Genomic DNA, 24379 nt, shown 5'->3' on the forward strand with positions numbered 1-24379 from the left:
TGTACACTGAAGTCAATCCGTCCTGCACACAGTTTCTGGTACTTCCTGATGAACAGAGGAACTAGGCTATGCACGAATCCCGGTCTGGATAAAGAGTAATGCCACGTAGCTCTGTATTATTTCCTGGAAGCTGACAAAAGGGGTCGATGCTAGTAACTGTCAGCGCGTGCATATAAACAGTTGTCGGGTTTGGTTTTTTTTATTCTTTTGTGTTTTGGTTTTTTTTTTTTTTTGGTTTTTTTTTTTTTTTTTGATAGAAAGAGCGTTATTCATGAGGTCCTCTACTGATGATCACAAGTGAGTCGGAGAAGCAAGGGGTCTGACGGTGAAGGAGATCGTCCTTATTTGGGTCCTCCACCCTTGCGTGCTACCTGACCTTCTGCAGCTCCTGTCTCAGCCAGGAGGGCAGGGGCTGCCCCAGCCTGTGCAGCAGCTTGGACAACTCCACGTTGTGGTCTCTGTAGTAGCTTGACAGAAACGCTCGAGACTGAGAAGGGTGAAAAAAAACAAAACAAAACAACAGTCAAAGAAGGAAACCCACCCAACAGCAGATTTTGGCAGGCATTCCTGCCCAGGAGCTATGCACTGCTCCCAGAGAAGGGCTCTTAAGAGGGGGCAATTAATATCCTGTCATTCAAAGCTCATTAAAAGTTTCTGATTTTTAAAAATATCAAGCCAATTTAAAAAAAAAAAAAGGATAAATCAGTGTGTTTATTTTAGGAGTCAAACACAAGGTCAATATAAAAAAATGTTAACTTAAATCTCTGGAAAGCCCTTACCTCTTGGTCCATTGGTGGGTATTTTCGACCTTTGCTTTTTCCCAGGCACTTTGTTTTCCCTCCTTCCAATAACTGGCACCAAAAGCCTTTCTGAGGGTCAAACCTATAGAAGATTATATTTTTTGAAAGACCTCACTACAGAAGAATCTCCCAGCTACTAAGACATCAGTGTTAGCCAAAAATTATTGCTGCACATATCTCTCTAGATGACTGAAATACGGTGGACAGAGTGGGAAACAGCTTTCCCCTCTTGTGAAAGCTCTGGGAATTTATTTTTTTCCACAAATTTGCCTTGGGAGTGGCTCAAGGCAAAAAGTTTTTCACATTTTGCTTTGCCTACACTAGCTAATTTTTATTCTACTTGTCCAGCATATAGGGTACAAGTTTTAAGCATTGATCTATAGGATGCCAGTCAAGGTCCTGAGCCTCAGTCTCAAGGATTTTAGCACAGCCCCACTCCAGACTGTGACTCATATTTTATTGTCTGGTTTTGGTCAGGGATTTTATTCATGTCAGACTGCTCCTTGTATCCTTGTGGGATGCTAATGTTTTGATCAATTGACACTTGAACAAAGAACGTTTTGTTGAAAAAATGACTAATCAGCTCTTTTCCTGGAATTAGATGCGCTATAGTCTCAAGGACATTATCACCTGTGCTGAAGGAAAGCTCTCCGCACGGCCAGCTGGAGCTGATGCTATTGTAGGTCAGCACTGTCAAGGTGAGAGGGGTTAAAAAGGGCAAGCGGATTTATTTGCTGACTTCAACAGGTATAGACTCAATCCCTAAGTCTATTTATACACAAAAGCGTATGATTGTTGCAGGACTACAAAACAATGAGAAATAGAATATTGAAATGTTTTATGTTCATTTTTGAGTGAAATAAGCCGCATGCAGGTCTACCGAAAGAACCGCTGGTTGGTTGTTGATAATTTAACTGCACCTGAGAAGTTGGTTGTTCCATATCATTAGATCTAAATATCACTTTCATTCCAAAGATGGCATTATAGCATAAACACTGTCTTAGCAGTCTTATCTGAAATACGCAATTTGATTTTGATGTCTAAAATTCAAAGGTATAGGAATTTTAGATTAAGGCTTTAAAACACGTACTCACTAAGGAATGAGCAACACACAGTGTTAAGTTTTGAATTTATTGCTATGGGACTTGCAGCATGCATAAAACATCGAAAAGGTTCGCGTTTCTGCTATTCAGCAGATGTTTGAAAAGGATGAAGTATAATTGGCTGGAACATGGAGTTAATTAGTTACAGACTACCTTTTTGCCCTGGGTCTATCCGTACGGCACAGGTGTACCTGCAATTTGCTGCCGTACATAAGTGAACTAATTTCTGGAGAAGGGTGAACCTTCTTCATGTTTTTTTTTCTTGCCCAGCCTATTATTGCAGGCCTGACCCTTGTTTCCTAAATTGTCTCAGTAGCTGTATCAATTAAAAATAAATAAATCATTGATTAAATGGATATATCGATGATGGATTCATTGCTACTTTGGCCTTTTCCATCTGCTCATTGCATGGTGAAGTACTTTAGCTGGCTCGCACTAATTTCCCAAGAGAAGGAGCAATATAGTGTGCTGGCTAAAAGGAAAACTGCAAAACTGTGCTCCAAACAATATTTCTGCCTCAGAAGGAGCATATTGAACATTATTAAGAGAATGTGCAAATTTGGGTAGGGGAAAAGAGGGTAAGACAGCTCGGGCTGAATTCAACCCATTGTGTTCAGGTATTATGAAGCTCTCAGGACTCCTGAAAACGTGATTGGGCACAATGGCAGTATTTATTTAAAAACAGTGATAGCCTTAAGGCTGTAGTTAAAAGTGAGCTTTTAAAAGCACTCAGCAGAACCCTTTCCTCCACGCCCGGTTACCTTTTCTTCCCTTGCCGAGTAAGCCTGTGGGAGATGCGGGGTTGAAGCTGGACACCCGTACGCCCACCCCACCTCGCAGGAGTCGGTACCCGACGCTAGAGGCGAGGAAGGTGGCTGCGAGGACAGGACCAAGCCACACCACCGTGAGGATCTTTCTCATATTCCCTGACAGAATGTAGCAGCACTCCAAGAGAAAACATAAGCCTGCTCCCCTAATCCTGTGTTTTCCTTTCCGTCCTGTCGTTCACATGAGGGAAAATGAGGGAAATCTCCCCGGCGAGGCTGGATGTGGAGCTGCCTCTGCGGGCAGAGCGTGGCGTGATGCGCCGGGCTGGAGGCAGCGGCATTTTGGCAGCCCTTTGGCAGAGCCATGCTCTGTCCTGCCTCCCTCCTTTGCTGCCCGTGGAGAAAAACAAAGGAAGAAGGCAACCACTGGCCCATGCTACCCGGACTGGGAGTCTTCTGAGGGTGTTGGGCATGAAATACATCTTCCTAGCAGTCAGTGGAGCTTCGGAAGGGCCATGCTGTGATTAAAAGGAAAGGTCTTTTGTGACTTTAGTCCCATGTGTCTTAGGTTTCTGTTCATTAAGTTCAGATACTTAAAAAATTTAAGGCCTTGGTTACTGCCTGTGAAAACGAATGGGTGGGGGAAGAGGTAGGAAACATCTCTTCAGTGCCGTAATGGGAACTTCATCAAGACCACTGACTAGTTTCCCTCTCCTAGCACTTTGTGCAGGGATCCCAAAGCCTTTCTGTTGATGGCATTATGTGTAAAAGCCTTGCAACATTGGTTGATTTTCCCCCTTTGTTTTCACTACTCTCATAAACAGTGCAGGTCATAGAGTCATAGAAAGGTTTGGGTCGGAAGGGACCGTTAAAGGTCACCTAGTCCAACCCCCTGCAATGAGCAGGGACATCTTCCACTAGATCTGGTTGCTCAGAGCCCCCTCCAACCTGACCTTGAATGGTTCCAGGGATGGGGCATCTACAACCTCTCTGGGCAACCTGTGCCAGTGTTTCACCCCCCTCATTGTAAAAAATGTCTTCCTTGCATCTAGTCTGGATCTAGGTCCTCTTCAGCATTGTGTGTAAGAAGCAACGACCTAGTTGCTCGTCTCAGCTGTGGCTCTTACTAACCCGGCGTGATGTGCGCTTCTCTCCAGATGCCTGAGCCCTGCCTCTGTCTCCCCTCTGCTCTCTTTCCATGGCTCTGATTAGTACCTTCCTTCTGACTGGCTTGACTTTACTTTCCTATAAGACATCCACATAATTACTCAGGGTGATGAACTTGTTGCTCACTAGTGTTTGCAGGACTGGGTCCTTAGGCTGCTTTGTGACAACTTTAAAAACGTGTGGTATACAGTTATTAGGCAGTAATGACTAGGAACGATTCCATGCAATCTTTTTTACTTTGACAGTCCTACCATAAAGCAACTACATTGTTTAATGCATTTTTCTCTTCCATCCTAAATCCGTACAGAAGTGTGTGCTTCCACAGCACATTTGCATTCTTGATGCCTCTAAACAGTGATTGCATAATTTTATAGATCTGTTTACAATCCCTTTTTCCTGTCCAAACAAATATGAGAGGCCAAATTTTTTCCTGGTGTGTGACTCCACTGACTTTAATTTAGTTACAGAAAGGAAGATGGATGTGTGTGGGTGTGTATTTTTGAAAACCTAGCAGAAGGCACTGCAGATGTGCGGCAGCAGTTGTTCAAACATCAGTAGTTCAGCTGTGTATTCAAACTCCTCCTCTATTTCATCCGCTTTGGAAAGCGATGACTTAAAAAATTACATTCCGAAATCCAAAATTTTTCCTCCAGAAAAAGATTTTGGCAGAGAAACATTCTTAAGACCTAAAGAACAACAAGCACTCAACTCTCACTTTATATTATATGAATAACCATAACCGTCCCAGCAGAGGAAACATTAAACAATAATCATAGGCAGAGAGGAGGCGGTGTAGGGTAGGTGGAAAGTCCGTGGTCTCATTTTCCCCCAATTTTTGTGGTACCAGCCTGCAGGGAAGTTGAGGTACAGGCTTTTCTGCTTCCCACCCCACGCGCAGGCTTGTGCTCTCTGCTTGCACACTGACTTGGAAAAACCTCCGCCGCAGCCCATGGAGATCCCAGGGCTCTCCCAGCCCAGTGCTTCTGGCTGGAACGAGATGATGCTCCTCATATGGAGAGGCTCAGTGCAAAAGCCTCTTACAATTTTCTGCCGGACTAAGAGGGGAGAGAGAAGTTCAGCCCACTCCCGCCCCTTCTTCCAGAGAAGACTCTGCCTTCCTGCGGGGAATTGAGAAATGTGGAAGAGAGAGTGCCGCACAGCCCATTAATCCCCTTTCATGGGGAAAGCCTCACCCTCCGGGTAACGAGGAGGAGAAACGTGATCCAGGCTCATCACAGCTGCCTTTGCTAGATCCCAACCCAAGGCTGCGGGCAGTCAATCAAAGGGCTTTCCCTAAGTTCAGGGGATCTTGATGTGGGCTCCTGCAGAGCACCTGCAGTTTAGGCACCGACACGCCAGGCCGTGAACACTCAGGCTGCTCAGTCTGAGGGTTTTGTGCTTCGTAGGCAAATACGAGCTTCTCCCCACGCTCCAGGTGCTGCGCTTAAGCCCGGCACTTCCAGGTTAGGGATCTACTATTAGTAACTTGTAATTTTACCAAGCGTACAGGTTGAATTCTGCTGTGCCATGTGCCTGGCTACCGCCAGGTAAAAGGTCAGTAGAATCGGCTCAACCATATACGAAAATGGGATTAGGGAATGATATATTTGGTCCACGTTAAAAGCAAACAATCAAAGAAACCATACAACCAGATGAATCTTCTCATACCGAGTGCTTCTAATCCAATCTCTGTCATTAGACTCCTATCTGAATGTGATAAGAACATTTAAGCCAAACTTTTCACGCCTGACACTAAGCGTTCTTCAGCTTCTGGAGACTGTCATAAGGTTCAACAGTCTGATGTGCAAACGCGTGCTGAACTCTTACATGCACAGCTCACATCAAACGAACGTACATTTTAAACAGTGCGGCGATGAAAGCAAAACTAGGTACCCTGAGAAAACAAGTCCTGGACATCTCCGATCGAACACTCAAACTTAGCAGACATTTTTTACATGAATCTGGACCTTTGTTCTTCATCTAAACCAAATACTGAGCAGTCATTTGTTCTGCGTGTTGTGCAAAGTAGAGTTTGCATGTGGAAATGCATGCAATCATGCAGTTAAATTCTGTAATGTATTATATGTATGCAAGTTAAGGGAAAACTGGACGGGCGTTAAACTGACTTTAAGAAAACCCCAGACTCTGCAAAATTATCATTGTTGTAATGTGGTTTTTCTTTGTTTGTAATTAATGATCAAGTGATTTTGGTAGGAGGGGATGTACACTGTGATCCCATAGGGCAAATAGATAATAAAGGAACAGACTCACGTTAGAGCTTCAGAGTAATTATAGTGAGGAGAGACTCCAAGAAACTTCTGCACTTCATCCATCACAGTAGCTGGGTCACTTCTTAGCTGCTGTCCATCAATAATAAGCAACTGTAGGGGTAAATATGCTAGCTATTTAGAAACAGGACTAAGGTTAATGAAAGAATGACATTATTTCCCTTCTGTGACAACATGGATTTAAATTAGCATGTGACTTTGTACAGTGCTAATAATCATGTGGATGAACTTCTTCTTAGATTTGACTTTTACTTTCTTATGTTGAATTTGTATAGGCGGGCACCTTGTCACTCTGTGTGTGCACATTGTTCAAATGCAAGTGTTAAATCTCACAAGCCAAACCTGAGTGTCAGAGAATTCTGAGAAAAAGATATAAGGAAGGAATGTAAAAATATTGTTGAGGTTTACAACGTGTCCATAGAAAATCTGGCATGGAATAAGAAAAAGAACAAAAAGCTCATAAATATATCCTAGAATTAAATGTTCAGAAACTATACAATTACACGCTCAAAAGTGATGTTGTGGCAATTTATTTGAAACTCACGACCAGCCTATCAACCATATAGGCTTGCAAAACTGTTAGCAAAGGGTTTTTTTTGTTTTTAATTAAAGATTGATGTCATGCAAAGGTACATTGACCTCTGGCAAATGTTAAGACAATGTATCAAAAGTCTACGGGAGTACCAAGCAGTATTACTAATAACTATTCTGGGCAGATGTGTTTTATATTTATTGTGAGGGCTTATTATGAATTATTAAGTTTTTGAGTGCACAGGCCGAGTGAATGCATATTACTGAGTGCCCATTAGTAAGCACCGTGAGTGCACTCTCTGTGTGCACCTTATTAAGAATGAGTGCATTTTGTTGTGTATCTTGTAAAATTAATCACTGTAACTATGAAACATGAGTGGTTACCGGTTTTACAAGAAATATGTCAATGTGTCCCTGAATGTTTAATAAGAGGGCTGCGCTTGCTCTTCGCTACGGCAGGAGGAGAGAAATATTTATGAGAGGGGGCAGCAGCCCCGGGTGAGGGCAGAGGAGGGGCACAGGTGATAGAGCATGGGGTGTTCGGCACCCTCTATGTGCTCCGAATTTGCCGGGACAGCCCCTTGTCCTTTGGAGGAATAAGTCGGGATGTAGCGGCCGATGAGGAGACGTGCCCTGTTTGCTCCTAGGACAACACTGCCTGGGGACGGCCCTTGCTGCAAGCTCAGCTGCTTTAGGCAGCACTCCTTCCCCATTTATGAAAGAGTAGAAAGGCCAGAGATGAAAGAAGAAAGTAAATGACTGAGACTTTCTCCTTTCTCCTGGAAATAGGATTGACCTGCTTCTCCTCTTTGTAGTACAGCTGAGACTGTATAAAAAGAAAAATGAGGATTGCAAAAAGACAGAGATTCTATTTCTTTCTTTTTTTTTTTTTTTTTTTTCCCCCGGTCCCTGACTAAATAGGCAACACTCAGTTCTACCTCCTTTCAGCAAAATTCTGTCCCACATAGAGCAATCTCTGGAGATACTTGTTCATTGTGCTTACTCATTAAATACTCTTTTACAACTTTTTCTTACAGTAGGTAGACATATGAACTGTGCTATGGACCATGTCCACAGGTAAAGAGTGCCCAGGCGTATATTTTGTAGTACTAAAATGCTTGCTTTAGGTTCATATCTGTAAACAATTTATTTAGCAATGGGAATTTTCTTTAGGTCTATGTGCTTATGTAAATTTTTCATGGGAAAGATTATAAAAGACAATTCAGTAAAACATCTGAAGAAAGATGGGGCAAAAGAAGGAATTTCTGCTCGAACACTGAGGAAGGCTAATTCCATATTGGGATTAAACAAATGTGAAATTTTCTATGAAAGGGAGTGAGTGGGAAGCGGAATGAAATTTCTTTTCAGAAAAAGCCCTGGCATTTTCTTAATGAATTTGTCAAACCTTCCCACAACGTCTCATGCTGCAGCTGCTTGTTTCTTGGGACCCAGAAGCCTTGGCAACCTTGGCTGATCCTGGAAGGAAACCCCAAAGTCCCCCATCAAGCCCATGTGGCCACAGTTCATGGCACTTTCCTGTTGCATCTTTTCCATCAGAAGACAGAAAAATCAACACACTTCTGCCAAATATCCTGATCTTGTCAAATCTGCATTTGCTAACAGCTAAGAGTTCCGGTGGGAAATATCCCATCACCTCTAATCATGAGGCCATACTGATTTTGGGACTTTCTGAGTCGATGAGCTCAGTGAAACAATAGGTTGGAAATTACCTGTGAAGCAGGGTAATGAGTTAACCATCTTTCAATATGGACAGCATACCATCCGGGTGTCAGGCATCTCTTCTGGAGAGTCCTTATCTCCGAGGCTGCCCAATGGCTGGATGTAATGACTTCATAAAAATTGAATTTCAGGGCAGTGGGGTCCTCATGGGATCGCTGATGCTAAAGGGAGATATTTCGACACGTATCACACGGATGCTGAAGATTAAGCTGTAAGCCTCCCGAGAGCTGTCGGGGGGGGCTGTGCTGGCATGGCCAGCCCAGCTGCAGCCCCCAGCAGTCCCTTGGATCCCCACCAGTCCCAGTTCTGCTGGGTAGGAGTGGGGGACAGGTAAGGAAGCAGGATGGGGCCACCATTCAGTCAAGGGCCCTCCCGGGACAGGTGGGAGGGGAGCTGTGGAGCCAAATTCTGCCAAAGTAGGCACCATTTTTTTTTTACTGCTTTGCATCTCGCATCAGCAGTTGTAAAGGTGCAAACGAGATATCAAAAAGGGTGCAAATTGCAGCCCTAGGCCATGTTTCATTCCTTGCAGAACTCATAATAACAGTATCAGAAATGGTGTATTTTATGCTTATTGCGACATTATAAATTTGTGTCTGTTTTAACACTGCTTTTAGTATTTCCTTTATCTGTATGACTACACCCTGTTTTACATGCATGCTTAAATGTCTCTTTAAAAATAGCTTTTTTAAACGGCGCAGACTTTGTTACGGAAAGGTGTGGGCTCAGTAAAAGGCAAGAAAGAGCATCCTAGAGTTTCCTCGGAAAAACAACAGGCTTTCTTTTGTTTCCAAGGAGAGGAAAAAAACCAACCCCAACTCTCCAGACACAGCTCTTTAACTCATTGGAAACTTCAGAAGACACTGCATACATTTATACACCACCGCATATTGCTCAGCTTACATGCTGGAGGATGGGATGAGGTACCAGATTCTCAGCATCAAGAGCTCTGATTTTCTAGTTAGGCCATGCTCATTTTCCCCCCTGTATCTCCCTGGGTGAGGAGCACTGCTTTTCCTCTATGCAGTGTCAGCTGTAATTGAGATTAAACTGTTTGTTTACAGCTGGTGGCAGCTCAGCGCTGAGAAGTTTCATCGTTTATGACACTGGTGTCACAGGTGCCAACTGCAAAAGCTGGCATTCAGCATCCTTCCACTTCTACACAGCGCAAAAGCCTTGCAATAAATCCCATTCTTGCTCAAGGACCCAAATTCCCACTGATGTTGGCCATCATCCCCTGCCATTGATTTCACTGTCCTTTTCTCAAAGGCAAGGTCCGTACCTGGTACCAGGAATAGGCCCGATCAGATGGGTCGATGAGGATGGTGATGATCTTGGCCTTGGGGATGAGGGAAGCAGCTCGTTTAGGGGCTTCCTCAGAATGGAAATAGTTGGCACTTTTCTCAAATAGGAGGTCGGTGGTGACATTAGAAGGAGTGGGGAAGAAATCCATGTACCTGCAAGGTGAAGAAACTCGTTAGAATTAGCAGTTTCACAAATGGGTCATACCCCTGTGCTTCCCATTTCATGGTAGGTGAAAAGGTGAATTTTCAGAGATAATTCTCAAGAAGCAAAATTGAATTTCTTGGCTCACTCTGGAACTGGAAGAGGTGGAACACATCTTGGCTCTTACATGGTGCTGGTAATAGCTAAAGCCTCCATGAAGTCAGGTAATCAGCTTTTTCCTTTGATGGATGGGATTTTTGCTAACAAGTTCAATGTCAAAGGGATATCTTTCACTAGTTTGGAGTGAGTTCAGTTTTAGCTGCAGAAAAAAATGGGAAAAGCTTCAAAATGTCAACTATTTAATTTTAATATTGTTGAAATATTTCATTTTGGAACCAACAAATCTTTTCTTTTAGACATTTTCAGAATGCAAGATTTGCATTTTGGCATTGAATGGTGTTTTCCACTTAAAACTGATTGGAAGTAAAAGTAAGTAAAACAGAAGGTTCAACTGAAAGGGTGAAGAATTCAAACGAAGCAAAAGATGAAATTGTTTTGGAGGCATTTTTCGGTCCCTTTAGTTTTGCTGAGCACTCCAGGAACTTCCAGTTTTGGTGGGACTAACTGTTTTTCGTGTCCTTTCTGTAGAAAGGAAGTATGTGGGGCTTCACCGTGCACACAGAACCCTACTGACTTTTGAACCTGCAGACCAATTTGGGTGAATCGTGGCAGATGAGGTCTCCAAGAGGCCATCCTCTTCCTCCACGTGTTGTGCCAAGGGCTGCAGAGGAGAGACAGTCCCCATCTCCGCTCCTTCTTCTCCGAGGGTGTTACACCATTTATTTACTCTATGACAGCCACAGGTGATCTCTTTCTTTATGCAGTATGGGAAAACAAATGCCAAACATTTCTTTCCCTTTATTTTTCGTGACACCTTGAACTGAGAAGCTGTTCTGGCAGCTGCGGGGCCAACCTGCTTTTATCTGTCAGCCTCGTTTGGTCCGCACACTCTCCATGCCGTACGTGGGCAAGGGAAACCGCTCAAGATTAATCTGTTTCTGTGTAGTGTGGTGTTTGTCTTATATTTCAGTTTTCACACAAGGATGAGAACAGCTGTTCCCTGTGGAAATGAAAGCCTTACAAAAAATGCCTTTCTTAAGCAAAAAGAGTAAAAGCAGTATTTAAAATTGTGATAGGAATACCAGCTGAAATGCTTTACAGTGGGTTTTTTCTCTCATGAAGAGAAGAATCGAATCTTATTTCATGAAAAGCCGCTTTTGAAGAAAAAGAGTATAATTCGGTATAGATACAGTTATGAAAAGACAGAGATGCTATTCAGTGTGAAGACAGACATCATAACTAAGTTGGCTATTGTATTCATTTGTGAAAAAAATAAGAAAATTGTTATTGTAATATCTAAAAAAAATTAAGAACTTGATTAAATGTCCCATCATTACAAATTAGTTTCTTTTTCTGTCTGATAACGCCAAGCATAACAAATTCATCGAGTAATTACATCTATGTCATACATGCTTCTATAACTGTTCCGTTGTGATTTACCATGTATTAATAATGAATACTTCTTTTTTTTATTCTTCTTACCAGTCAATTCCCTTGTGATAATTGTTTCCATTGAAGAACTGAACTTCTTCAAAAGTTTTTGGACTAGGGAGATTGCTGATAATGGAAGGATGCATCAGAAGAAATAAATAAAGAGCTGTTGTTCCTACAACAATAAAAAGAGATGCCATTAGGAAACAGAAAAAAACCTCTTTGACTTTATTCATTAAAGAAAGTACTTCAAATCAATGCACGCTGAGATATAAAGGAAAATTAGATTACCTTTTATAAGAAAGTTGCCTGTTGATGAAAGGCCTATGTAAGCACAAGGGGATTTCAGAGGGAGGGGGGAATACGTGCAGACTTCTCTGCTCATCGAACTTTCCCCATTTCCAAACTGAATTCTGCTCTCCGATGCAAGCGTGATATTGCTGTTGATGACATTGCTTGCTTGACTGCGTATTTAACCAGTGAGGGAATCTGGCCCGGACACGTTCGTTTTCAAACTATTTATGTTGCACAAAACTTTTCAAAAGCCCTAACTGTGGGATTATGCTTTTGTTGCTCCCAGAACTGCACTTTCATCCTCTGTGTATTTTTCCTGGGGCTCTGCTATTGAGGAATAAATCATCTATTTCAATGCTAACAAACCCCTATGTCATAAGTATGCTTTAAAATCCCAGTAACAGTACTTTTTTGTTATTTGTTTGACAAAAACAACTGGAAATTATGTATGGTGGTAAAGGAAATTTTGGAGAATGTATCTTTAAACTTGCTCTTCAATGATTTCATGCTATGCAAGCTATCATTGGACTATGAATCAAGACCTGCTGTCTCTGTCACTGTCACAGAATTTCTATATGATCTTGGATTAGTCATTTATTTCCCTGCCTCAGCATCCACTTTCTGTAATATGTCCACAACAGTAATAGCTATCTTGGGAGTGGCAATATGTGGCTTAATTAAAAAAATGCCCCGAGACCCTCAGAGGCCTGCAAGGTGGTAAATACATTTATTGTCAATTAGGTTCTCAAACGATGTTGAAATAACTTGTCAGAGAACTTAATGACAATCTTAACGTAGGGCTGCCTGACAGCATGGGTTTTTTTATTGTGAACGAATGCAATTTTACTATACAAACAGTTACCCCTTTCTGTTGGCAGTGAAGGAGTTACCCGAATCCCGTAAGGATGGGTAGTGTACCATCCCTATAGCAGAGAGTTGGCTTCAGTTTACAGGACACAAATACACAGATACAAAACTGGGGGAGCTAGCTTCGGTTACAAATTCATTACTTCTTACCTGTTTTCTGGGGTCCTATCACAAGAAATTTGGGTAGGTGGTCACAAGTTTTGTCTCTGGACCAAATATCCCTGTGTCGTTTATCATCACACGGATTCTGAAGAAGAAAAGGTGGTTGTGTACATCACGCTGAGGCTATCCTAAATGTTCGCATGCACGCGAGTCTTTGCAGGATCTAAATGTTACGTGCTAATGCCAGAGCCTTACACTAAGTAGTAAAATCCCACATTTCCTCATAAGAGTTTACTCTTGACAGATATTGAGCACTCCGGTATGGATCCATGGAAGCATTCAGGTACACAGGGACCAAACTGCTGGGTATCCCTCAGGACCAATCCTTCCAGGGGTCCCAGTGAAGTCAGTAATGCTACACAGTTGTGCAAATCCTGGAAGGATTGGTGTCAAAATCCACACCTTGTGAGATGACTGCATTTCCTTCTCTCTGTTAGTCAGGCTCATTTAAGAAACTCAGAGTCCATAGGCACGTAGGTAGGCACGTATGTGGTCCCTCTGACTAAAATTCAAAGTCTATATAATAGGTTTGCATGACCGAGGATTAAGTTCAGTCATTAGGAAAAAAAGAAAAGAAAAAGAAGAAAAAAAAGATTAAAACATTGATTTAATCAAGTTTTCATTTGAGGTTAAAATGGAAACCTCTGTTTGAATAGCTTCAAGGCATTACTTTCTTAGGTGACAAAATGGTTTCAGATGCATAGGACTTAGTGCCAATTTTAATTTGCATAAGAACCCAGAAGGAAGGACAAAATAGAAATGTGGGATATTATTCATCTCCTTATCTTTCTACTACCTATGAATGCAAAATAAAAATGTGTGAACAAAAGACCCCACAGAAAAGGTTAGGATTGACTGCTCTTTAAAGCAGTTATCATATAGATACTGCTTTTGCATAGTATTAGCTGGTAATAGAAGATACAGCTTGCTAGTGAATAAAGTTAACAAAATATAATGGAAAAAAATCATTAACTGATGTGAATCACTGCAGCTCCACTAAACTCAATGGAAATATTATAGATTTATACTTCTTTTGCATCTGGGCCAAAAATAATAGGGAAATATTTTGCTCCTTTTTGCCAGTGTAAGCCCGAAATAAGTCCACAGATCTCCGTGGTGTCACTCTGGATTTATAGCTAAAAGCACAGCGTGGCACATCATATTCTGAATAAGGTATGTGTAACAATGATTAGGAAATTACAGTGTAGAGATTACAAGTGGCACTATTGTGCATTTGAAACAGAGAGAGAAAATAGCCAGTCTGTGCAGAAACCTTCTTCCATTCTTAAAAGAGCTGTGCCCATTCTGCATTTGCTGCGCTGACCCTTCCTGCCCTCCCTTTTCCTTTCTGTGTCATTGAAGGGGGTTCAGATGGTGGGAAATCCTCCTTGTAGCTGCAGTGATCCAACATCAGTGATTCCTCGTTAAGGGGGTGCAATGAATCTGCATCGTTTGCCTCGAGGTAACTCTCGCTATCAGCTGGCCGTGGGCATCTTACCGATAGCGCGACACTATTAGTTAACACAACGCGGTGCGTCAGGAAAACTACAAGGCAGGAGGGATGGGAAGGGAAGCTTTCTCTCACATAAATGGCAATTTGGTGCTTTTACCACGCCTGATTTGGGGTGAATGGAAGCTAAGCCATTTCTAGTCGAAAGCAGTGGTCTCTCAAGAAAATTTAAATAATCTAAGGCGGCATCCAGGAAGAAATCAGGTGAATGTAAAGTGGGATTTTTATTTTTATTGTCTTTTACAGGAAAAGATCCTTATTTCCACGAGCGGGTTGTAATCGGAGGAGGAAGAGGATGTGACTTTACCTGCCAAAGAGGGTCCGTCTGCTCCGGGAAGAGCTCAAAGTACTTCTGAGCCAGCTGGACTGGGGGCAGCGTCTGCAGTTTCAGGTTCGTCGAGCTCTTAACGAAGTTGGCCAGGTTCGCAAAGGTGTATAAGCCCAGGCGGTCGTTCCCATAATTAGACAGGTGGGTCATGAAGATGCTGATCTGGGAGGCGAGAGAAACCTTTCAGTTGCAGGACAACAGGAGATGGCAGCGTCTGGCTGGAAGGGCGGGCACGGGGGCTCCCGGGAGCTTTGCCGAACCCGCTCTCCCCATCCCAAACCCAAAAGACGACAAAAATGTTAAACTAGTCGCACTTCCTAGCCCCTCTGTGAGGGTCAAATCTCCAAACTTGTCACGTATGTGCCATTTCTTTAAATTCCCCCTGCTTATCTGAAGGGATGTATTGCTCACGGGCTCCCCAGGGACTGACATTCAGGAGATGCTTTCTGAGATTTGTTTTTCTTCTTCTGTTTTGACTTCTCTTTACAAACAACATAAACATTTATGCATGCCTTCTGTTTGCTTCACTGTTCCTTATCCCCGGACAGGCGTCTGGGAGGTGCTGGCGTACGTGACCCCTCGGTTAGGATCCCCAGCTCTCCGCTCCTCAGACGTGTAGGCAAAGCTTAATTTCAGGGCTGCTCTTTATGGAATTAACGTGCAAATCTGACTAATACGCTGCCTCCTCAGAATGCAGGGTTGGCTAGTTTGTTTAAAATGGCATGGCTGTAAGGAGGTGAATAAGTTCTGAAACAGAAAAAATTCAAGCTTTGCTGAATGATGATCTCTCAGCTAAATATCACTGTCATTGTTTTCTCCTTAAAGCCAATATAACTTCTGCCTTTTTATCACCCTTACTGCTTCTCCCCTTTACATGGCCACTGCTTTGCAGATCTCATAATTTCTTTCAGAGGGATAAAGACAATTTGTAAGAGTAATGCGAAGAATATATTTCCCAGTATTTTTTTTACATGAGGTGATTAAACCCAGCTCTGCAGCTGCAAAGGCCTGGTTTATCTGTAGATTGTCATTATTTAGTTTTATGAAGATTTTATCAAACTGAGTATTGGTACTTGACTGTTTTACTCAGTATGTCGGCCTAAGATAGGATGCGCAATGACCGTGGAATTTAATTACACTGTTATCAAGATATAACATACTAGTGGTAACTGAACAGTGTATATTTTTCTTCTTTTTCAGCACCGTCTCCAAAGTTGACAATCAATAACATGCGGCAGGTTGCAAAAAGTACGAATTAACTAACGTGACCACAGCAGTTAAACAGGATGGCATGTCAGGCGGTGCACTTAATGATATCGTGCTTCAAGGGGGCCTTGACATGAAGGAAAAAATTAGAGGCATAATGTTGATTACAGCAAACTCCAGGATATGGTGGTGGGAAGTTTAGCAGTTTGCTGTCCTGCCATAATGCAGGAAATTTCCAGAAAAAGGGAAATAAAGCGTCGGCTTTGTGAAGACCACGGGCAGCGATCCATTCACCTTCAGGTTGGGCTGGGTTGAGGAAACGGACCCAGGCTCAGCGCTCTGTCTCCTGGCCTTTTTGTGCCTGATTTCAGCTGGGTAGCTGGTTCGTAAAGTCTTGGGAGGGTTTGGTGCCTGAAGACTGGCAGGAGCAATAGCCCGCCTGCTCAGCCACTTGTATTACCTGCATTACCCAGCTAGGATGCAGGTCTGCAGGCAGGGGTTGGGGTATAAGCGACCCATATTTTGGGGTCTGAAGGACCTGACTCTGAAGAGAGTAGTCATCAGCAGTGAGGACACCTGATTCCCAGGTAAATCGCTTGCTTTGCAGCTAGAGATCCATGTCCAGGTGAGTCTCTTTTTGGATGATAAGGAACGGGAAAGGACAGCAGAGCTGGGTGTGAGCTTATAAAGGCAGCAGAGAAGGGGGCTGTAGGAGAAGCAGCATGTGCGCCTTCCTTCTTTGAGAGCTGTAGCAGGAGATCTGGGTCTCCAGCACCCCGAGTGCATGCTCAGGTCAGTAAGCTTTTCTTTTCCCCCCGCTGTGTCTCAAGGGAAGCTGGATGCAGTTTGAGTGATGCCAGGCACAACCCAGACAGGGGGGACAATGTTTAGGCTGCAGTATGTTGAAGCCTGAAGTGCATGTTAGATACGCTGGAGATGTAAAGGTATATGCTGTCCTTGCCGGGGGTAGGTTATGGGTGGGAAACCAGGTAGGCTGTGTTGGCATTCTGGGCCCTGAGTTAGAGCCCTGGAAAAATGTGTTTCAGCTGGGTGGCAAGAAGGTTCCCCAGCAGATAAAGTGGTGGGAAGTGCTGAGTCTCAGAACTTGGGACCTTCACGCCTCGAACAGCTGTGAAATGCCCTGGTGTCTCGGGAAGGTTGTTATCACTGATCTCCGTGGCTCAGTCCTGCTGACTGTGCAGATCTTGCCAAAACAAACCACTGCTACCACCTGAAGATGAAGTTTGCCCTTCAGAACGTTGCTGCTTTGCGGTCTCAGGCTTGAGCTCTAGCAGAAGAAAGTGCTGCAGACAAAAATACCGTGTCTGTAGCACACCATGCTGTCCTGACTTTCAACATAGCCACAGAATAAAAAGCCACAAGCTTTCCACTTTCACCGTCTTGCTCTGCCAACGTGGTGCTTCTTTAAGCATCAGCCCACAATGTTTAAAAACATGTCCATTAGTTTGTTAAATTATTGATAAGGCTTTTAGTACTTCTATAAGGTGAAGATGGATGGAGCTTCGGAGAAAGTGTCCCTTATGGCCCATCTGCAGTGTGTTTGCACTGTGCCCACTTCATTCTACAAAAGGTAATTTATTCTTCACTTTTATTCTGTTCTGAGCCTCTGTTGAGCAAGGATTGGCAACTGTACAAGATCTTTATTCTGTCAGCTTGACTTTGGGGGTTCCAGTACCTATGTATTTTATGACTGAAAGTGTTTGATGTAACTGGAGTGAACACTAAAATTGCCCTGAACTTTGTCCATATGTAGTACCCTAGAAACTTATAAGCGAGGTAATGAATCATCTTCTTTGGGTTTCCAGTCTCCTGACCTTCTCCCCCACCCCCAAATACCCCAAGACAAACATAGCCTTTTTAGTTTAGAGTTCAACTCCTCAAAATGTGACAAGTGCTTCCTGCAAACTATTTTAAAATGATGAAAAGGAAAACACTTATAGGAAATATTGATAGAGAATATCATCTTGTTTCTGAAGTGTTTTTTTTGATAAGTGGTAAAGGGTCTGTCAATGAAATTTAAAATTATTGCAGCAAATGAAGTATGCAAGTAAATCTACTTGCTTTTTTTGCTTTTTTTGCACTTGAATTTGAATGAGGTTTTTTTTTTTAATGTAAAAAGGTACTTACAGGAGATGGATATTAGCTTACTTTAAGAGTTTTATTAGGCTGCAGTCCAATCCCTAAGATCCAATTGATCACTGTTTATGGAGTCAAAAGATCTTGGACGTCTCTCTTGACTTCTTTTGCTCCATTGATCTTGTTTGAAGTGGAAAAACCCCCAAATATGATGCATTGTACATGGGATAAAACCATATCTAATTCTTTGCCATCTGTCTCCAAATCAGTTGAGACACAAGGAGATGGGTATTAACTGTTTGTGTTTACAGCGTGGATGGACACAAAAGTTTGTTTTCATGCCGATGCGTAAATCCATAGAAAATGCAATAGTCTAGAAATGTGCTGAGCTAGCATAATGCTGCTGCGTGTCTTGAGGCTGGTGCTGGGATACACAATGCTGTCGCGCTGCTTTGCCGTGCTGCTTTGGTGGACCCAAAAAGGCTTTAGAACCAGCCTCGAGGGCCAGAGTAAGGGAACCAGTGAAAACCAAGGGCTGTCCCCTCCTGTAGTGCTCTGAGCAAAATTGGTGAATAGAAGGAGCTTTTTTTTCATACTTTCTCTGACAAAAAGTAAGCTACAGCACACAGACTGATGCTAACCAGCAGGCAGCACTTCATCAAGGTAGGGATAATGCTTTTATGAGGGAGGCGAGATGCCGCTCTGCGCAACGGTGCGGTACAAAGGCAATAAATTGTTTCAAATTCCTGAGGCTGGGGAAAGGGCTCTGGCTGCATTGCATTACTCTTAAGGTTAAACTAGCATAAGCAATGTGTGTCGCACAAATGTGCGGAGAGGCACTGAGTAAAATCCCTTGCTGTCAGATTACAAACTACAGCCAACGTGCTACGGGAAAGGAGGTCGGTTGTGTGTTACTTTGGCACTGGTCGTGTTCCCCCGTTGGTGCCAGAACACAGACGCTCTGCGGGGCAGCGGTGTTCAAATGATGCTGTGGTTTGTACTGGTGCAGTGTCTTATTAGCTTTGGCAATTTATCTCTCCCTCTGCCTCCGTCACTGTGATCGCTCATGCTTTGAGAGGTGCGAAGGGGAAAGAATGCTGAAGGTGTGGGTAGGAAAACTTTCTTTTTTCTTTCTTCTCTCTTTCCGCCATCCACCCTCTGATCCAGATCTCAGTCGCTGCCTCCCTCTCATACCCTGTAATACATTTTTTTCAAAATCGCTTTCCCTTTTCTGCAGTTGGGGTCCTTTTGTTACAGAAACACTATTTTAATTAGTTTTTAACCCCTGATTTTATTGTAAGAAACATCCGCAGATTTTAGCTGTGGCTTTCAAAGACTTGCACAAAAAAGAGAATTCTGAGATTTACATTTTTGCTGGCGACAAAACTGCGGCACAGAGGGATGGTGTGATTTGCAAAGAATTAATCTCCCGCAGGGGAGCCTGCTGCTGGGCTGGTCTGCCCTCCCTAGGGTGACCCACACAGCACTTCCAGGAGCATCTTATTTATATCTATATTAAGCGGGAATGAATGGAGAGCTGTGGCCCACAGGCTGTGGAAATTCTGATTTTACTGTCGTAATGGGCTTTTTTCTCCTCGTTTTTGTCTGCTCTGTATTAACATTTTAGAGGTGTCCACAATGGTCTGCAATTTCTCTGCTCAAAAGAAAGAGGTGGGAGAACAGTGATCCTAAATTTCTCAGACCACCTGTGCAGTTAATATGATAAATCATATTATTTCCATTAGGCTGTGTGGGCAAGGGGGAAGAAAGGGTATTTTACACTTCCTCCACCTGACAGAATCCAACAGAAGCTATATCCTACATCTGGCTATTTACCAGCTCCTCTGCTCCTAAACCATAATATTTGGTTAGTGACATATTAACAAACCTGAACTAGTCACGCCTATGATATGAGATTGATTGTAAACTAGTAACAGGACCACCACACCATTTTACTCTCTGGTTCTTGTTTCCGGGGCTTTTTAAAATCCGTTATGTCCAGAAATTATAGATATACAGCATATTCTTTATATGTAATGTTTGTATATGCGTGCTTGTGTTGTATACAAAAAATGAAATCTAGATTAGCTAGTAGAGGGGAAAAAAAAGGGCTTGTTTCAAAATTATCAGCATATAAACCATGCTAGATCTGCTTGCGGTGCCCCAAAACTGCATTGTCTACTCAGAGTTAGTGCGCTTTCTCCAGGTGCACAGCCTATGTACCTATTAATGCAGAATATAGAGGTTTATTTCCTCCTGTAAGTGCCAAACTCAGTACAGTCTGAGCTAAAAGCACTCATTTTTGGAGGAAGGTTAGCTACCTGTCTCTGGAGCGCACTAGGAGGCTAGTCTGCTCTAAGACTGGAATTCATATTTGTCTTTTTTTGGGAGGATCATCCCTGAGAACTGCAAACCACTGCAGATCCTGCAGTGTGGTCATAGCTTTAAAGAGAAGTTTGCAAAAAGTCTTGAACTATGGTAGGATGTTCAGACTGGCTGGGTGACCCGCATCATGCTAGCAATGGCCAGGTAGCTATGAAGATCCCATCAGCCACTTAGCTATACTTTCAGAGGCTTAAATTCCTTACTGTATGTGACTGCCAGGAATGCAAATATCCTGAAGGTCAAAGGGTAAAAGTGACTTCCAAACCCAGGACATATTTGCTTTTAAAACTCTATCCTTTGTGCGTGCGCATTTGTTTACTGCAGGATTTAGTTTATTCTATACATGCAGCTTTGAGTGCAGGAGTGTTTGATGTTTCACTTCAAAGCTGCGCCTTTGGATGACTGAGGGTAAGTCCTACCCTCAGCTGGTGTGAATCCCTCCAGCCTGTGCGAAATCTGCAGTTGTGTTGGTTTGTACAGGAGCTGATATTAAATAAGGCTGCTTCCTCTGTGTTCCCCAGGAGCCCGTGCTCCATAGCCACCAACGTCCTTGCCGTCTATCCTAGTGAATTAAAACAATTACAAAATTAGCACAGAGCTGCTGGTTTCTCCTTGAGAATAAAATACGCCTACATGCTAGAACAGAAATTCCTGGAAAAAGGACTGTAGAATGCTCCAGCTTCCAGCTGAAGCGTAACCCAACCAATCTCACTGGCGTACCTGGCCAGTCTCAAGGATGGCTATCCAGTACTGGGAATCAAATATTGGCTGATGCCTTCATGTTGATATTTCAAAATATGCCTATCCATCCATCTAGCCCTTGCAGTGAAAAAATCAGTTACAAAAGTTATGTATAAATGTGCTCCACCTCACCCTCTCAGCCATTCCATAATTAAATAGGATCAATGTTCCCTTTCAGGTCCTTTCCTTCTGCTCGTCCTTTGGCCCTGCCCCGTTGCTGGAAAGCCCAGCAACAAAGATAGGTCTCACGTGCAAATCCTGTTCCTCTAAGAAGAACTTCACTGTCTTTAGCAGGTTTTTTTTTCTTGCTTCTGCGCCTCTTGAACACAATTTGCAAGAAGGGAGGAGTTAATGCATGCAAAAGAAACCAGGGGTATAGCTCAACCCTGTGCAGAACAAAGACATGTCGGGAAATATATGGTGCAGGCATCCTGTTCTTGTAGAAATGTGGTAGCGTATTTACTGCTCTTCTCTGCTCCTCTCTTGCATGAGTGTTTCCCAGAAAAAACGAATTTTGCTATTCCATCTTTTTCCATTGTGCTCAGAAAATGCTGTACAGTTGCTCCAAGAGCAAACTCTCATAATTGGATCTAGATGGCAGTATGCTGTATTTCTGAATGTGTAAATGGGATGTCATGGCTGAGAAATGCAAAACTGTCAAGTGTCCATTTACTAATACCAAGTAGCTCTATGCTAGGCTGACCACAGAAATACCTCTTTCAGTTTCAAGTGTTTAATATATTTCACATCCTGACAGCCTCCTATTATGGATTACAGACTTTTCTTGTACCTTATGAGCCAGAGCCCCATTCACTGATAATGAATCCCAGAACACTCGGGCCCTTAATGCAGCTGTTTGTGCAGTAGCACAAAAAGGAAGCTGGGAGTGAGATTTTTGTGTTGACAAAGCACTAATTTTAATAATGACAAATTGTTTCTCTAGAATTCAGCACTATTCATATTCATGACCCTTCTGCTACTGTAGCAAAATCATTTATATGCTTGAAAATCGCTTTTTTTACTTTTACTCTATTTCCACTCTGCACATCTTTTTATATTTTAGCATTCTTGACAGGATAATCAAATATTTTCCAAACATGATATCTCTAAAGAAAGCAACAAAGGCAGTGTTTGGAAAGAAACATTTTTGTCTTAGATTGAAGGGGAAACAAAAATGTCGAATGGCATTTTATTTCCCATGCCCATATTCATTACAGTGTCTGTATTCCACCCAAAGTGCTCCCAGCCATGGGAGGGGAAGCTGCTGTCAATCAATGGTGGTACGTGGCCTTGGGACAGCTATACAAATGCTGTAGTGTATCTATGTTGTTTTAACATGCCCTATTTGAAGAGCAAAATGGTTTCTCATTTACCCGGGAACGCTTTCTACTTTTCCATTATTTAGTTGGTATGATTAAATGAATTCTTTATTATTGACAGAAAAATCCTGTGCGTTGTTCCTTTCCCTATGAGAATAAAGTTGCTATGTTTGTTCTTTATTTTTATTTTCTAATATCTACCCAAGTCTCACTTCTAAAATAAAGGCTAAATCATGACCACATTCCAATGCAGCAACTGTTTCCCATGTTGTATACATCTTTGATACCCCTGACACGTGGGGTCCTAGACGAAGAAAGCTACTTAGGAGGTTCCACTCCATTAGGTTCTTGGTTTGTTTGTTGTTTTTTTTTTTTTTAAAGCCTGCAATTAAAAAAAAAGGAAGCGTTTGTGGTTTGTTTTTTTTTTTGTTTGTTTGGGGTTTTTTTTTTACTATTAGGGCATGCTTTCAGAGCCTGTGAAAAAATAACTGCTGCTGTTGATGACTTTATGCAATCAGTGCATAACTGCATTAGAGTGGAAAAACTAAATGGATCTTTTTATGTCTGTTCATTTGTCACACTTGTATAAGTGATCATCAGTACATCTAATTGTGGCCAAAGTTTAATGAATTCTGTGCAAATGCAGTGCTACCGGTTACATCTGTGGGCCCCATGAAGTCTTTGTAGAAGTCTAGAGCAATTCAATCCTCCTGTCATAAGCAAATATTTTCATTTTTAAGCCAAATTCATGATATAGGAATTTGTTTCATGGCCATCTGTGTTTTCTCATTGAAAAGATGTCTTTAGACTATAAACTTCCTCTAAAAAAAAAATCTATTCAGTTCAGACTCAAGAATAAACCTAACTTCAAATTACACAAATGAACAAGACGAAAACGGATTTGTGTACTATTGTCTTAAGTCAGATTTGTACACCAACCATTTCTGACAGAATAATAAATGTATCATCAAAGAAACAGCTCTGAGAAGTCTCAGATGGTTTTGGTGTTCAGTTTTCAAAGATGATCAAAGGAGTTTGTATACGGAGATAGCTATCAATAACCCATTTCCTTGATGATATATGTTGCATGCTCCTTGTTAACTTCTATCAAGCAACTACAAAATACGGGTCGAGGCTGTCAACCTCTTTAGTCATAATCCTCTGCAGATAAAAATCAGTTCAGCTTCAATAATTTTCTGCCAATGAATAATGTGAGTATTTCTTGGCATCGGTTTACGATACCAAATTACATCCCGCTCTGGCTGCATCTATAGGAAATTGTGAAGCTTTCTCTGTTACTGCACTGAAATAATGATAGTTCTCCCTTACTGTTCTTAATGTCGCAAATATTGTTCTGACAGTACTGCTGTTGTAGTAGGAGGGCTGGCCTGAGCTGATGGGTGAATGACCGCCATGGGCCAGCATTAGTCCAAGATCCTCTGCAGCACCTTTGAGTGGTATGCTGTAGACAGTGCCGTCTTACAAGCCTTGTATTTATCACAGCATGGAAAAATGCAAAAATAATTCTAAATAATATGCTGTGCTTCCCATGTATATGTAGGTAAAGTAAAAGTTTTGCTTTTGGGTCTGTGGGAGTGAAATAATGACAGCAGTGTTCAGTTTTGGGCCCCTCACCACAAGAAAGACATTGAGGTGCTGGAGTGTGTCTGAAGAAGAGCAACGAAGCTGGTGAAGGGCCTGGAGCACAAGTCTTATGAGGAGCAGCTGAGGGAAACTGGGGTTGTTTAGCCTGGAGAAAAGGAGGCTGAGGGGAGACCTTATCACTCTCTACGACTGCCTGAAAGGGGGTTGTAGTGAGGTGGGGGTTGGTCTCTTTTCCCAGTTAACAAGTGATAGAGGAAACAGTCTCAAGTTGCACCAGGGGAGGTTTAGGTTGAGTATTAGGAAATATTTTTTCGCTGGAAGGGTTGCCAAGCATTGGAACAGGCTGCCCAGGGAAGTGGTTGAGTCACCATCCCTGGAGGTATTTAGAAGACGTGTAGATGTGGCACTTGGGGACATGGTTTAGTGGTGGACTTGGCAGCGTTAGGTTTATGGTTGGACTCAATGCTCTTAA

General features: G+C 42.5%; 1 protein-coding gene across 1 annotated transcript in view; it reads right to left on the reverse strand.

The window, feature by feature from the left end:
• Positions 1-255: 255 nt before the first annotated feature.
• Positions 256-24379, reverse strand: part of NDST4 (N-deacetylase/N-sulfotransferase (heparan glucosaminyl) 4) — an 85657-nt gene continuing 61533 nt past the window's right edge. The window contains exons 6-13 of the mRNA XM_010575546.1: positions 14534-14716; positions 12705-12801; positions 11445-11568; positions 9679-9853; positions 8387-8557; positions 6109-6218; positions 780-882; positions 256-487 (exon numbers count right to left, since the gene is read on the reverse strand). Coding sequence (XP_010573848.1) covers positions 368-487; positions 780-882; positions 6109-6218; positions 8387-8557; positions 9679-9853; positions 11445-11568; positions 12705-12801; positions 14534-14716 — 1083 coding nt within the window. The 3' untranslated portion in view covers positions 256-367. The remainder of the gene's footprint in view (positions 488-779; positions 883-6108; positions 6219-8386; positions 8558-9678; positions 9854-11444; positions 11569-12704; positions 12802-14533; positions 14717-24379) is intronic.

The sequence above is a fragment of the Haliaeetus leucocephalus genome, unplaced genomic scaffold (genome assembly GCF_000737465.1).
Source record: "Haliaeetus leucocephalus isolate CR32 unplaced genomic scaffold, Haliaeetus_leucocephalus-4.0 Scaffold484, whole genome shotgun sequence".
Taxonomy (NCBI): Eukaryota; Metazoa; Chordata; class Aves; order Accipitriformes; family Accipitridae; genus Haliaeetus; species Haliaeetus leucocephalus.